This window comes from Schistocerca nitens, chromosome 2, assembly GCF_023898315.1.
Source record: "Schistocerca nitens isolate TAMUIC-IGC-003100 chromosome 2, iqSchNite1.1, whole genome shotgun sequence".
Classification (NCBI taxonomy): domain Eukaryota; kingdom Metazoa; phylum Arthropoda; class Insecta; order Orthoptera; family Acrididae; genus Schistocerca; species Schistocerca nitens.
This window is the reverse complement of record NC_064615.1, coordinates 1,187,720,218-1,187,736,436: the sequence shown is the minus strand read 5'-3', so window position 1 is coordinate 1,187,736,436 and position 16,219 is coordinate 1,187,720,218. Positions and strand designations below refer to the sequence as shown.

Below are 16,219 nucleotides of genomic sequence, written 5' to 3'. Positions count from 1 at the left end.
TGTGCTCTCACATTATGCAATGGAGCTATCTCAATTCCCTCTGTTGATACATTCATCGTCCAGCCGTCAGGTAATCAACACGGAAAGTGTATTACAAAAGGTCCAAATTCTCTGAATTTCTTTCGGTGTGCTGTATGTGGGTGGCCTGTAATGCACACAATATGTTTTTGGTCTAAAGTACGCTGTACTGACTAGAACGGAACTGAAAAACTGAGAAATTTTGACACTTGTTTATTTTTTTCTGTATAATTTTATTCCCATTCATCCTATAACAAAAAGCACTTAAACATGAGGTTTAAATTTTCTACTATTTACAGTGGGTAAATGTCTCCTTTCACCAGACACAGAGCTTCAGGGGAATGGCAGATTTCTCAAATCATCAACAAAATTTAAAAAGTGCATCTTTCAGCACTTACATTTTTAAATAACATAATGGTACATACCTCCAACTGGGGGGTGAGATATGTGACGTGCCATAATGAGAATCAAGCATCGTGTAAGAAAGGTGTCTCACTACAGTATGTACAGGTACATGTCAGGCTGGATGCCAATGATACTTTTTTTAAAATTACATGGATAGTTGTATTATTATATATTCATCATCATCATTCACACTTTAACCTTTACAGATGATCTGATGTACAACATGAGGCATATTCATAATTTCTTTTTAGCTTTTCTTTGTGCCCTATTATGAGGGTTATTTGGAAAGTAAGGCCCGATATCTTACAAAACATAAACCTTCATAGATTTTTTCAAAAAACTTTTTATTTTAATTCCTTATATGTCCCTCTATTTCTATCTGCACTTTCCATATTTGTTTAGACAATTGTCATAACATTTTACAAGCTTTTGGTTTCCTAAGCTGTAGATGTCTGCAACTGTGAGGATAACCAGTCCATAACTGCTACCTTCACCTTGTCATCTGTCGGAAAGCCCTAGCTGCCAAGAAGCTCCTTTAAGCAGCAGAACAAGTGAAAATCACTTGGCGCCAAGTCTGGACTCAATGTTGCATGGACAATCTTTACCAATCTAAAAGATCTGATCATATTTTGTTTGTGAATAAGGTATGGCACTGTCACGCACCAACAAAAGTCGAGATGTCAGAAGGCCATGTTGCTCATTCTGAGTTACATGTTGAAGATTAGTCAGGGGAGTGCAGTACGCGGCTGCATTTATTGTTACACCTTGCTGCACAAACTTGACTCTCGTGGTTATATTGTAGCCTCAGCCTCGGCTCTGACTGGTGATGTCATCCCATTGACTGATGTTTAGACTCTGGGGTCAAGTGAGAAAGTACAACAACGTTCTCCAAAAATTGATCACCTTACTTCTGATATTGGTTCAAAAAATCAAAAGCACAAGCCATTACTTCCACTTTGTGTTGGTCAGTAAGCAGCCTGGGAGCCCAATTGTAGTGGCCCCAGAATTTTACGAAAGTCTGGAGACACTTGTGTTCCAGCCATTTTGAGCACGCGTTATTTTAAAGCAGGCTGTAAGGATGAGCATGGAATACTGCACCCATTTATTGTTTGTGCAGGCGAAACTGGAAGGGAGGTAATTCGTCGGCACTGGCAAGTGTTCAGCGCAACCTGCCAAGAATAAGCAAATACGGCCCGGAAGCTCCGTGGCTAGCTGTAAAGAGTAATGTAGCATTGTATTGTTAAAAAAACGAATGGAGAGACTCGAAATAGTGACTGTTTATTAGACGTTGAACTGCTGTTGAGAGTACGTGGACAGGACGTGGATAGCCAGCGACGATAAAAGCTTATGTATTGTGTTAAAAAATGTGTAATTAACTGATTCTAGGTGCCCGATAACGTGTGGGCTTACGTCATTAAGTTTAGTTGTTTTTTTGTACAAAGTGAAAATAAATATGTTCTGTTGCATTGAATGGTATTCCAAGAGTAGCATATTTTTTAAATAAGAAGAGAGAGAGCGAGAGAGTGAAAATTTCCCTTTCCTAGCAGTGAAATCTTCGGAGAAGTGTCCGGTGCTAACAGAAGACATTGGCGCTGCAAGAAATCAGAACCAGTATTCTTCAACAAGTAAGTCCACGAAAACGCTTAAGCTGTATAGAGGGAGCTTAACATTACACCGGGAGACTGCACAATGTGTGCATAATTTGTGGAATTGCAACTTTCCAGGGACTATTTTGTGCACGGTTGTTCTGCCCACAACCAGGAATTCCAACAGTGAAGTTAAAATCATGAATCTTTTCATGCACAGCTTTGACCAAATCTCCTGAGATCCCTGACGGTTGGTCCAGTTATGTTTCAACACAGACATGCCTTCATCTGTCCTTGAAAGCTCTCACCCACTTTCACACTTTGCTGTTGCTCATCACATTCGGGCTATAAACATCACTTATCTGTAGACGAATTTTCACTGCTGCAACTTTCCTTGCTGTCAAAAACTGATTCACTGGTTGTATTTCAGTCAGTGGGCTGGTCAATCTTTTTAAATATTTTGAACTGACACTGTAAACAGCACACTGCAACACCAGTGCAAATGGCGTCATCAGACAAGAAAGGCACGCAGGGAGCACTTCAGTGTTTGCGCGACATTCAATTACCTACAGCAATTCAGACCTTACTTTCTGAAAAACTCTTACTCCTTCATTCTCTCTAACTGGCTTCTTTTCTGCTGATCAGATTAAGTTGTTACAGACTGCTTGGTGTTCAACTCTCCACTCACGAGTTCTTTGCCTAAGTGTTTTCCTGTCTGGTATGTCAAGTTCACATAGCTTCAGTCAGGTCATCTCTTTCCTCGACTGACTTCCGCAGAGTTCCACAATCTGTTTAATTAATTTGGTAAGACCCATCGTTTTGAGAGCCCTATAGAATTTTAGTTTGTGATATGTCCAACCACACATTGGTATATTTTTCTTTATTTACTCTTAGTCTGTACATACATTCTTCAGTATAATTTGGACCCCACATTTCCCTGGTTAGTGTTTATTCTCTCTTTTCATTTACAACAAATGTCCCAAACTCATAGCAATGCACTGGTTTGATGAGAGTGTTGTAGTGTCTCAGTTTGGTGTATTTGAGATGCATATTTATTTATTTTTACAAATGTCTCTTGTACACCTGATAGCTTTTCCATTATGTGACAGAAAATTTTGTGATCAATCCTTTCCAGGCCACTTCTCTAAATGGTTTTGCCTCAATATTTGAACAGAAAAATGCACTTGATCTTCCTGTATTTCACTTTTAGACTCTTGATGCCAGGTAGTTGCTGTCTCTTTTTCCACTGTTTCTTATATAATAGCTAGATTGTCCACAAAAGCTAAGCATACTATCAAAATGTTTGTTCAAGATTTTCCACCGATCTCCGATTACTTTTTAGGAGTTGAAAAGAAATTGTGACATTTCATCACTCTGTCTTGCACCCATTTTAATTTCAAAATGGTATTATACCACGACTGCCTGAAATTTATCTTAGATTTTGTACCATTTAGTGCTTCGCTAATAATTGCCGCTGTTTTGTGCTCCAGACCTTGATCTTTCAGAATTTAGAAGAGATACTTATAGTCCACAAAGTCATAAGCATGTTTTGAATCTATGACGATACAAACTACTTTCTTACTATAGATTCATACTCGGGATCAGAATGTTTTTTTAAGGCAAGTTGAGTTTTAGGTTTGGAGTAGGCTGTGTGTTTGGTATAGAATTGTCATTTGAATTAGGTGGATCGGCTACACCTTGCACTCTTCAGTATCCCAGTTCCATTCAATGTTTTGGTTTCTCCAACTTCTGGAATATTATGTTGGGGAGAAATAGTGATCATTAGTTGTTAAAAAAAGGGAATTCTGAAAGGGTTTGGAGTTACATTTAAGGAAATGATGTTGGATCAGAAATTGTATTGACTGTTATCCAGAATTTGTAGTTATCCACAGGAAGCAACATGTCCAGTGAGAAGAGTAGCCACATTCTCTCTCTTTATTTATTTATTTATTTTTTATTTTTTAATGTGGTAGCAAGCATCTGGGGAGAATTAAGCTATTTGCTGCCCCAAGGCAGAGGAAAGTACTTCCACCCTTCATATCGACACACGTGTAGCAGCAAGTAACTTACATCTGTACGTAACTGAATACTACGACTGCTGCCGCTTCTAATAATAACAAATATTATTAAATTCGTGCATATTGAACGCACCACTCTCCAAGTCGTGCATAGCTGTTTACTGTGTGCTTCTTTTGTAGGGAATTCATCTATCAGACTCTGTCTACTTGCTGCGATATGTCAAAATTCGTGGGGAGAACGACAAGACTGTTTACTCGGTTCTGTGACTTGGATGACTGCAAATAATTTTTGAGTCTTTTGGAAAATGAGAGAGCACTCAGCGAACAACTGGTTGCAGCAGTTGAAAAATAAATTCGTAGTGTAACCTCAAAATCGGGAAACAATTCTCGAACATAGCTTTCACGCAGCACTCTATACAAAGTAGTGTTATGACATTTTTCCATTGCTCCTGAGATTTGCTTTAAAATGAATCACCTCATCACTCAAAAATTCTTCGAAGTTATCTTTGTAAAACTGTTGCAGTTTCCAGCACATTTCCATAGTTCAGTTGTCTCATCCAGCAAAATTACTTAGTAATTCAAAATTGTTCTAAAACTCCAATGATATTCCCCCCCCCCCCCCCCCCTCAATTAAAAAATCAATCTCTATATAACAACTTGAAATGTTTTCACACAAATATCTTCCATTCCCTCAAAAGTAATATGAAGCTCGGCTATTTTGTCCACTTTCAGTTATCTTGACTTTCCTTTTTGAGGCTATTTTGCACATATTTAATGTACTCTCTTTAATGCCAGCAGTTTCAAATGTGTTGCATGTAGAAAAATTCTGTCGAACATTGTGAAGTAAAGAACTGTACAACTTTATTACAGTCATAATATTGGTACCAACAATTTGCAACAATTTATTTGTGGCATTGAATCTCCTCAGTATTGCTGACCAAAAAGTTGGCATTACAGCAGTTTCCTCACACTGCAGATTGCTCAGCATTCCCGTCACCTCAAATCTTAGTGAAGTCTTCTGAATATCATCATCTCGAATAACTTTTGAAGTCGATATTTGTTCTACCCATTTAACATTGAGATTATAGCAGGCGTCATGATGCCCTGACCTGTGTGTTTATGAAAATCATTTTAAGGACACAGAACTAATTAATTTTGACTGCAAAATTTTCTAGTGGCTCATCGAAGCAGAGAAGGAAGTGTAAATCTTTTGCAGCAAACAGAAAAACAAAGCTGCTTGAGAACAACACTCTGCTGCACACGATCCTACTAAATTAAGGAAGTGTGCTGCACACCGTATATACACAGCAACAGGACTGATTTGTTTCATTTTCGCTGGGATAAAGTACATGCCATATTGCTTACATTGTCATATGACTGAATCCTGCATAAGTGACTGCCCAAACCATATTTACATAATTAATTTAGTAATGAATCAGCTGATTCTTTTGATTTGTGCCTGTAATTTGGGATAAAACAGAGACATTTTTCCAATGGGAATTCCATATTTTGATAAATACCTCATAAGTTACAACAAAAAGACATCTGATCCACATGTATACTGGGGGTTGGAGTCTAATATTGAGGAAAAATATTTAATTTCCTTTACTTCACCTATTATACTCCACCACTCTTTCTGCCGGAATTGATATAAATTCTGCACACATTTGGAAACAAAAATATAATATGCTCCCTTTTCCTTTGTTCCCATAAAGTTCTATATGTTTAGCCAGAAAAAGGTCAAATTCTGCTGTAGTGCCATCTCTAAATTTGACCCAAGCCTGTAGTTGTAACCTGTGCAAGACGGCCGTTATATGGAAAGTTTTTGACCAAAGCAACTTACTTTTGCTTTAAGCTGAAATGTTTGTTACCTAATCTCCCAGTGATTTGTGCTCTAGCTAGTTATCCCGCATTTCTTATGTTCAGTTGACTTGTCACGGGGCTGACCATTTTTCCAGTTATTAATTCCCTCATTAGGTTTTGCAAACTGCAATGTTCCATTCAACAATAAGCATGGGGGGCAAATTACACCAACCATACTTTAAGAGTATACTAAAAGTAGTCTATGTTACTTCTCACCATTCCTTTGAAAAAGACAATCATTATTTAAGTACCTCAGAAAGTCAGCATATAGCCTTGCATGAATTACATTCTGTGCGACAGGATCTTGATCACGAAGAAATTAATTTATTATCTGGTTTGTGTTATGAGAAATTGAATCACTACTGTCATTTGTATCAACTGAAATGATTGTTTCTGTACTATTATCAGTGTTCCTAATATCAGAACTATAATGAAATAATAAGCGATGAGTTGCATAAACGAAGTGTAATTACTGTACTGGTTTTGGGCACTTTGTACCCTTCTTCAGAAGGTTATACCTATCGCATTATTTGTTAGTGCCAACAATAAGTTGCATACAACAAAATGTCATGTCATATGGTTCATGGCATCTCTAAAATACTGCTATAGGTACAACCTTCTGAAGAAGAGCACTAAGTGCCCAAAACTGGTAAAGAAATTAAATTTCTTTTACACAACTGGTTGTTTATTATTTCACTATATATGACTACAGCTGCAGAGGATGGATAAAATACTAAATATCCGAAATGTCTTACTTAGATACATCACATGCTACACTGTTTTCAATACTGCTCATAAAATCCTTAACCCCACATTATTAAACTTTAACTAGAGCTAGCTGGGTGTGTGCGATTTAACACATCGATTTTTTAACTCTTCTCGGAATTTTATTCTTCTTTATTGCATTATCTTTTAAGAGTTTCTGGTACCGAGAACCACTTACCCTTCCCCCAATGCACTAATTTTAATCAATACTAAAATATACATCAAAAACACTAAACTGTGCTTGAAAGAGCAAAAGCAAATTAAACTGAACAGCCAGCTCAGTAACCAGCTGTTAGAATGACTGGTGGCATTTTCTTTAAATTTGGAGTTTGAATGGACATTGTCAAGGGCTGACACTCCTATGACTGTGTTAGTGGCATCTCCCATCACAAAGATTAATTACAATCAATGAGATTAGCCTTCCTAATGTATACAACATGAGAAAGCATGACACTGAATAAAGTGATTAATGGTCATATTGTCATGACGTGATGTCATTATTAAAACAAAACCTGTCCTTTTTCTGTGCCTGACAAGACCGTTCATGAAATTTGAGCTGATTGCTGCCAAAGTTATTCATATCCATTTCATCGTGAGTAAAGTTCACATTCTCTTTCCAGGAGTTGTGAATAAAATGTTTTTAAAAATCGGTAACACATTATAAGCAACTGCTTAAAATCCACAGCCCTAAGCAGCTGCCTAAACTTAAACAGGCCTCTTGTTAGCAAGTTACTTTCAGTGCTAAAAATGGACTTCGTGTATTTAAATGGTGAAATGGGTGCTACTGTCAATGTTTTCTGGATAGTGAGAGATGTTTTAGGAAGTGTGTAGTGTTGAATACCACAAAGAAATCATTTCAGCGAGCCAATTTGCACGTTGCATACTGGTTATTTTGGAATTGTAGGAAGCAAGAAATAGCATTATTTTCTACCGAAAGATAGGGCTGTTCTGAGTATGTAGCACATTTTGTGATCTGTTTATTGGGCACATCTCGAAGTAGTGAGTCACGCAGCTCACAAATGAAGTGGATAAGTTCCCCCCCCCCCCCCCCCTTCTTCCTCTGGGTAAGAAAGAGAGTACAAGTGGCGGTGACAATTTATTTTTTAAGAAAGCCAAAGAATAGTTTCATTTGGGGAACACTAGGGTACTCTATGACAGCAAGTGTATGCGAGAAAGAAGAAGTAAAAAGAATATAATCTTCTGGCTTAAAATATTTTGCTACTTACATGATAGCAGATTTGAGGATCAAAAGGAATAAACTGAAGATATATTCATATTTCCTCTTCAAAGCGTATGTGGAAACCATAGTATTTCTGTAATGGGAGTGAAGAACATGCATTGGATAAATTACACCGAGATATAATTTACTTGCGATAATAATGGAAAAGTAATTGCGCAGTCAGACATAACTTGAAACTCATTATGTAAATTAGAAGATTTGTTTGGGACAAAAAATTTAAAAAGTTGCATTATAAATTACTGAGTAACATTATCAAGGAAAGGGAAAAACCCAGATATAATACAAATTATCTCTGAATGGAATAACATCACTCATCTGATACTACATTTTTACTGACAAGAAAAAAGGCTGATAAACAGTAAAAGAAACTTTTTGTGTAACTTACAGACAAATAAAATATTAATTAGCAAGTACTGATGGAGGGAATTAAAAATTTATATTTTTAATAGTTTTCTTGAACTACACAAATGATATCAGTACATCGACACTGTAACTTCAAATCGATATAACAATGTGCAGTGCTTAACTATTAGGTGTCAAGGATTGAGGCTATTTCTTTTGGTAATTACTATGCAAAGGATCCCTAAGCTGATAATCCCTGTATCTGCAATGTTTTATTTCTTTTTAATCACTCAGATTATGTTTCACAACAATAATCTATTGTGTATGATAAGCAAAGCAGAGGTAATAGTAATTCCGTAGTATACTCTGCTTTCACCATCATTGTGTATGTCTGTGTGCGTTGCTCACATAGTGATGGCAGGGCACAAGTGTGGAGCATTGCAGGCAGTGTCATTGGGAGGCCCTCTGTCATCCTGCCACAACCTTCCATTTCTGCCTGATTTACTGTTAAAAACTGAGATGCTTCACATAATTTTTATTTATTTTTTGGTGCTGCTGCTATGCTACAGGTTCAGTACTTCAATATATGTGCTGCAACGAAAAACTTCATTAAAGCTGAACATGTATACTAAATGTATAAAAGAATTATTTCCCAAACTCCACACAGCAGGTCTTGCGAACTATGCTCCATGTGCACATCTCTACTACAAGGACCTAATCAGACTAAAAGACAAAATGAATCCTCAAGAATTTCACAAATTCATGCCAGAATGCCACATTAGTATTTATTATACCAGATAATTCTGGTCAGGCACGCAACCAGGCATGGCCATAGAGCAGACGCTACCAACACTGAAGTCACGGTGCACCGTCTCACTATCACTGTAACTGATAGCATGCTGTTCCCATGGACTTTGGGTAAATTATACCTACGCCACTTTTGTAAACAAATAGCAAGCATCACTGAGATATGACACGAACATCGTAACAACATGTAGATATGGCACCTTCCCACACAGGCAATGTTTCTTGAAAGCACACCATTCCTTGAGATAGTGATACTCAGCACAGGAAACAGAAGTAAAGTTATTTCACTTGAGCTCACAAATATAATGGTGCAAGAAAAAATTTGAGGATGTGAAAGAAAGAATAAGGTTGAACTTGCACTCTTTCCAAAGTGTGTCTTTACCGAGGATGGTATCTGCCAGGGTAAAAAGTCAGTATTGTCTGATATGAGCATAAGTGGATCTTAGGATGTGCAAATGCTCAGTAGCTGGCTACAACACCTGTGTTTGAGGCAGTGTGCAAGATCTGTGTGGACTATGGGTAAAAACCACTCTGGATGTAATGCCACAGTTGTTTTTGACGGGTTATATAGCGATGCCTGTAACGAAAGCACCAAAGCTGCAGATTTTACTAAACTTGTCCACATAATTAGTCTCCTCTTTAACTACTCCTGTTAAGTGTTACAAGAAAAATTTTTATCGAACAACACAAACGGAAAGAACTTAATTTTAATGCTGATGAGTAAAATGGCAGCAAAGAGCACTGTGATTCACTAGGCAGTGAAAGATGCCAATGTGACGACAATGAACACCATTATCTCAAAGCCTGTTGACTTATTGTCATCATAGATGACTGAGGAGATATTTACCATTGACAGTGTTCCAGATCTGTAGTTAAACCCAAATCCCAAGTCAAGAAACTCTCAGTATTATTCTTTTCATACCCACCTATAAAGCACAGACATGGCTGGGTAACAAACAGATTTCATCAGTTCGGGCTTGCAAGCTTAACAACAACCAGTGATCCCATAACAAAGAAAAATGCACTGTAAATTCTTCCTTGTAACTGTATGAAAGGGTATAGCATATAGGCCTGCAGCTTCAAAAATGCAGTACTTCAGTGTTCTGTAATTGGCAAACACTATGGCCACGTATGTGATTCTTCACCTGTGCCAAACCTTGAAGAGAAAGCTGTCGGGAGATTACGATGAAGGGAAAACCTTAACCAATGACATCATCGCTGGGGGAGGGGAGGGGACAGAAACAGAGAGAGAGGGAGAGGGGGGTGGAGAAGGGGGGGAGAGGGGGGGGGGAGAGGGGGGGGGGGAGAGGGGGGGGGAGGAGTACTGAAAGTTCACAATATTTGGATATTTGGTAAGCAAGCTGGGATAATTTTAATTCCCCTCTTTTGTCATCTGCCTCCTTAAAATTCATTTTTTTTAATTTGACTTTATTAACATTAACATATGTGAGTATAAGCTGTCTTTTTACAAAAGAGAAAGATTGGCCTCAGTTTTACAGAATATAACACCAGATCTAATTTTGTGTTTACTTTTATGTATGTAATTGACTTTTCGAATTTATTTTTACTATTCCTAGTTAATATTGTTTGTTATAGGGTGAAATCAGTGATTTTTTCGTAACTTAAATTCTATTGTTGAAATACAAACAGATATAAATTCTGTACTAATTGTAAACATTTGGAAGATCTATTTAGCTCTATTCAAAAACACGTTAGCAAGTCCAGCCCTTCATTAATTCCAAAGTAATTAAACAGTTTTGTCAAAAGTATTGTTTGTGTAACTATATTTGTTGATTTCAAGATTTAAACAAATAATCTGGCCTAACTCTTGTAGTACAAGAAACTGTCGAAAGGATGCAATTTTTCAATGTATTCAGTTAATTTAATGAGTTAAATTTACAGAAATTACAATCAAAACTTAACTTTGAACAATGTGCAGTTTCAGTACCTATTATTGTCATGATATTTAAGGGCCCAAATTTTGGTCACGAGACAGTCAGTCCACGGCCGAGTTTCAGTCAAGTAACCTGTGCTGGTAAGGACAACAACAATGCTTCAAATTAATTGTGGAACAAGAGTTAAACAATTAGGCCGTGTGTAAAAACAGTGACAATGTCTGCTCCATACGTACCTGATTATTCTTCTTCAAGCGTAGGTGTCCAACAAGAAACTATTGTAGCAGTGTGTGGAGTTTCGCCTGCTAACTATTAATGAGGCTTACCGAAGGTGCACTGGCCATATAACTGTGTATAATTGGGGAGGGGGGCTGGGGGGGGGGGGGGGGGGGTGCAAAGTAAAATTGAAGTACGGTGAAATGCACATCTGTAGGCTACATTATTTATAGTAGTCAGTGTCTAATCCAAACTCATTTTTCAGCCACTGGAGCAACACAGTACGTTGACACCGAGGACATCCGTCAATCGACAAAGAAATAAAAGCAGGCGGAACCACCACAGTGTACCTGCCAACTGGACTACCTGTCATATTTATTTGTTCTTAAAGGACTACATCTGCACTCACACTTGTAGGTTCATGGGAAGGATAAAAATATTTACAAAAGGGATGTCCAATTGTAAATTATTAATTAAATATTTGTGGTACGATTATACTTCAAATGTATTTGCTCAAAGGCGCAACACAAGAATATCGATCAGCAATGTCAGAAGCAACAACAAATTTGTGTAGCACTATCAATTATAAAAACCATACAAGTATTAAAACAAATTTGCCTTAATAACTGATGACTTAAGTGTGAACTGTAACATTATGAGATCACTTTGTATTTTAATTATATAAAATTACAGTGTAAATAAATAAGCATTAACTGGCTGTAACAAAGTTGAAATCCATTTTATTTATGATGTTGCAACTTGTTTCAGTGGTCCATCCAAGTACTTTGCAAGTGCCTGTGCTTTTTCTTTTAGAAGCCCAAATCCAACACCTTCTTTTGCATACAGACAGAGGAGCAGATTAGCAACCTGTGTCACTGCCACTTTTCCTTCCTGTGAAAAAACAAGGAAATAAATAAATGCATGCCATACTGTAGAAGTATTATTATAAATTTGCAACAGTTTTTAATCTAATAAGGGAGTGAAGCGAAATCTAGGGCTAGGTTTTGTACAGCTAAATATAAAGGTTATCAAATGAGGGTGAAATTTTACTAAGCAACCTGTACATATGAAGATCTCGTTTTTGTTCCACAACTGTTTTTTGCTTCAAAAGATTGTACTGAGGTCTTAACTAGAACAAGGTGCCATTTGTATGAGAATGGGAGTGTAGACACAGTAAATGACACTGTTTCGGTTTAAAAATTGCACAGGGTAATTATGAAGCCCACGAATAATTCGTTTTTAAAAATCAAAATCAGTAGATCACTAAATATAAGGTAACAAATGGTATAGTATGTGAAAGAAAAACCAAAGTTCTTTTAGTCTGGTGTTCGCACGTTAATTTGGAAAACACTGAAAAGCACAGCACCACTGACAGTTGGTGGTGGATCAGACACGCTACAATTTGCCCATTGTCAATCAGTGTACAAATAGCTTCCCATGGCAAGTTTCAAAAGACATCACTGGCTAACACCAGCACAGCGACGTGGTACAGAAGGTAGGAGGAGTCTGCTGCAAAGCCCTACAAGGTCTACCTGTCAAGGTACTGCAACACTGAACATCCCATAGCCAACTACATGCAAAATCCTTCGTAAGTGATTAACAGTGAACCTGTACAGATTGCATCTCTTCCAAGTTATAAGCCACAGCACCCAATAATGCCATCAGTAGTTTTGCTCTGACATGTAGAACCAGCTCAAAAATGACCTTGCAGAACAATTAATCTTCAGTGATGCACTCACTTTTTTGGGGGGGAAGGGTGAACTGAAGAAATGCATATGAGAGACAGGGAATCCACACACAACAGTCTAACAGGTTTGGGATTCTGAGGAGGTTAAAGTATTCTGAGTCATGTCAAACAAGACAGTATACAGACCCTACCTTTTCACTCAGAGAACCGTCAAGATAGGCGATACGCCCATTCGTACCACAACTTTAAGCAAATAGCAAGGATTTCATCTAGCTGAGTGTTTATGCGGTTAAAAAAAAATAAAAAATAATAATAATAATAATAAAATAAAAAATAAATAAAATAAAAAATACACATTTTCCTGGGTGAAAATACACATTTTCTGTGTTAAATAACAATATACTTTTCCTCGGAACTGTAAAACTTATCAATCCTCCAAATGGTAAATGTTTTGTATATTGGCACCTTGGGGAGGGGCAAGAGGAAGGTTTTGGAAAGATTTTTGGATGCACAGCAACATATATGCTGCGCACTTTGCTATTACAAAAATATAAATACTAATTCCACCAAACACAGCATGTTAGTTTCAGAAGCACTGAAACTGAGATTGAGATGCACTTTTATTAGCCAATTGTCACTCCCATCATGTGATCTCACCAGCCAAATTCAGAATATAGGACACACGATGTCAGCCAAGAGCAACATCACTGTTTAACAGCGTGAACACACAAATAGGAAAAGTTCGTGGTTTAAATTATTATAAATATAGCACAGCTACAAGGAAAGCTACACTTTCACATGTAATATTGTGTCTTCTTTGCATGTGTTACCCTTTAAGACAGGGCTTCACAACATACGTGCTCGCGGAGCAAGCTGTGAGCAGCAAGGCGCGGGCACGGAGCAGCGCGAGCACGCTACCCCCACTACCGGACCAGAGCGGAGAGTGGGGAGAGTCACGTGGGGTACACAACAGCTGCCGCCAGTCGATGTAAATCCGCGGCCACCTGCAGGGATATCACTCACCAATTATTACTGCGACAAATGAAACAAATAAAGGAGAATGTACACGTGCCTCATAATTTTATTAGCTTAGTGTATGCCTCTACCATCTGTAGACACTGAAACTAAAGAATTCCACGACAATCCTATATTTTCAACACTTTCTTCAACACTACTTAAAATATCACCTCCGGTTGTAGTGTTCTTCATGGCTACTACATCGAGGAGCTCCTCCCTCACCTGAAGATCTCTATTAACACCTCTAATAAATATGGCAAGCTGCACTGTTCCAGTGATATCAACACTTTCGTCCAGAGCTAGAGAATACGTCATAAAATCTTTACAGATATTTGCAAGCTGGCTCTGGACGTCGTCTGCCATGTCCTGTATGCGACGCATAATGGTCATGTTAGATAATGGCACAATCTGAAACTGTTCAACTTGAGATGGACACAAATGTTCCGCTGCAACTACCAAACATTCCTTTATTAAATCGCCATCAGTTAAGGGGCGCAGGGATTTTGCTAAAAGCAAAGCAATTTTGTAACCCACTCTGAGAGCTGCCTCAGTTGATTTTTCTTCGTCGTCCAGATCTTCTTCGGATAGCTTCCTTTTAAGTTTAATAACTTCCTGTGCACGATCTGGTCAATCACATTTTCCACGTCCGTAGTCTTTCGCGTGGTACGACATATAATGTCGCTGCAAATTAAATTTCGTAAAAGAATTCAGCGTTTTGTGACATACTAAACATTTTGCAACACCATCTTTTTCTGTAAACAGATACAATTCCCCCCAATTGGGGTTGAACTGCGAAAGCATGGTTGGGGTTACACAACGGAGACTTCACATGATTCTTAACCAGCGAAGTGACTGTTAAGAGCTGATCGTAGTACTTTAAACGTTACACAGTCGGCGCGAATTCAATAGGCACGCTGCGGCCCTATTCAAATGTGCGCGCGCATTTCCCCTCCCTCCCTACTCCACGACCTTGCAGCTGCTCGCGAGCACGTGCCTGAGCAGACGCAAGTGCTCGCACTCAAAACTGGCCAGTTGTTAAGCCCTGCTTTAAGACATATAAAACGTAAGTGTCCCAGTAAAATTTTAAATAATGACATACATGTCTGGTCTTATGGGCCCGAAATTTTTCTAAGTGGTTAAGTCCTGAAATTGTTCAGAGTCAAAGGAAGAAATTCATCACACATTCTCACATGTAACAATTCACCTTGCATAAAAGGAAAATGCAGTTTGCAATAATTTCCCACAAAGTGGGTTCGTTTGAGCAGTTGCAAAAGAGCACTAGAAATCAAGCATTACTGCACATGTGCTGATACAATGACAAAGGATGCCCGTGCTTTGTGTTTGCTCTGTTCATACATCTTACATCGCATTTCTGTTTGAAATTCCATCTGTAGTGGGGCACTACGTGACTATGTACAGCACTGTGGCATGTAGTTCGGAGTGGACATATAGGGTTATTGTACTTAGGGCAATTGTTTTACAATATCCTTCCCAGATAAGGAATGCAAAATTAGAAAGCAGTCCTTCGCACAATATTTATTTTGAAACTAGACTTTACAACTCAAAGCACCCTAATACTTTGTTATGTGGTGACTAACATAATTTGTTTTTCGTTTGCATTCTGTAATACAATTTACAATCAAGTTTATATCCACACAGCACTGCAAAAAGCTAGCGGGGAAAAAAAAGAACTGTTGTTTGTATACACCACAACTAAGAACAATAAGCTTTTCATGAATTTTTCAAACTATGTAAAAAAGCTAACAATGTTATTTGTGAAGCCAAGAAATTTTATAACTAGCAGTTTATGTTTACTCCTGGAATAGAATATGAAGTCCTGTGGTGAGTTACTATGATAAAACATGGAGTGTATCAAGTCTATCATTTACTGAAGAATGGTGTTCTGCAAATTTAAGATGCAAACAACACTAATTAAGAAATAACTGCAAGCCTAGAGGAGATACCAGACAGGTGTTTAAACATATTGTAGCTGCTCACTACTCTCCGAAATACCTGGATTATTAGGTTCGTGTCTAACCCAAAAAACCAAATCTTTATTACTACTCTGATAAAACACTAAGCTATGACAACCAGTGAATCACAAAGAATAAAGTCACCATAGCATGCCCCCTTTTCCAATGTGGGGCATGCAAATACCATTGTGTGATGATTGTCTGGAGACTGTGGCTGCTGCTTCTTCTCTTCCGACCATAAAAATCTTCTGAAACCCTGGTGCGCCTGGAACCTCTGGATATGTATGATAAAGGCGGTGTCCAGCTTGGGAGAACACTTCTCTGCACAGTCCTGTTGTTTATCGAGGTGTCTCTCACAAGGTACCACAGCAGGTGCCCACTTTTTTT

General features: G+C 38.0%; 1 protein-coding gene across 1 annotated transcript in view; it reads right to left on the bottom strand.

The window, feature by feature from the left end:
* Positions 1-11,635: 11,635 nt before the first annotated feature.
* The window catches only part of LOC126237525 (ragulator complex protein LAMTOR2), a 44,220-nt gene continuing 39,636 nt past the window's right edge, over positions 11,636-16,219 (bottom strand). The window contains exon 3 of the mRNA XM_049947700.1: positions 11,636-12,046. Within this exon, the coding sequence (XP_049803657.1) occupies positions 11,900-12,046 (147 nt within the window). The 3' untranslated portion in view covers positions 11,636-11,899. The remainder of the gene's footprint in view (positions 12,047-16,219) is intronic.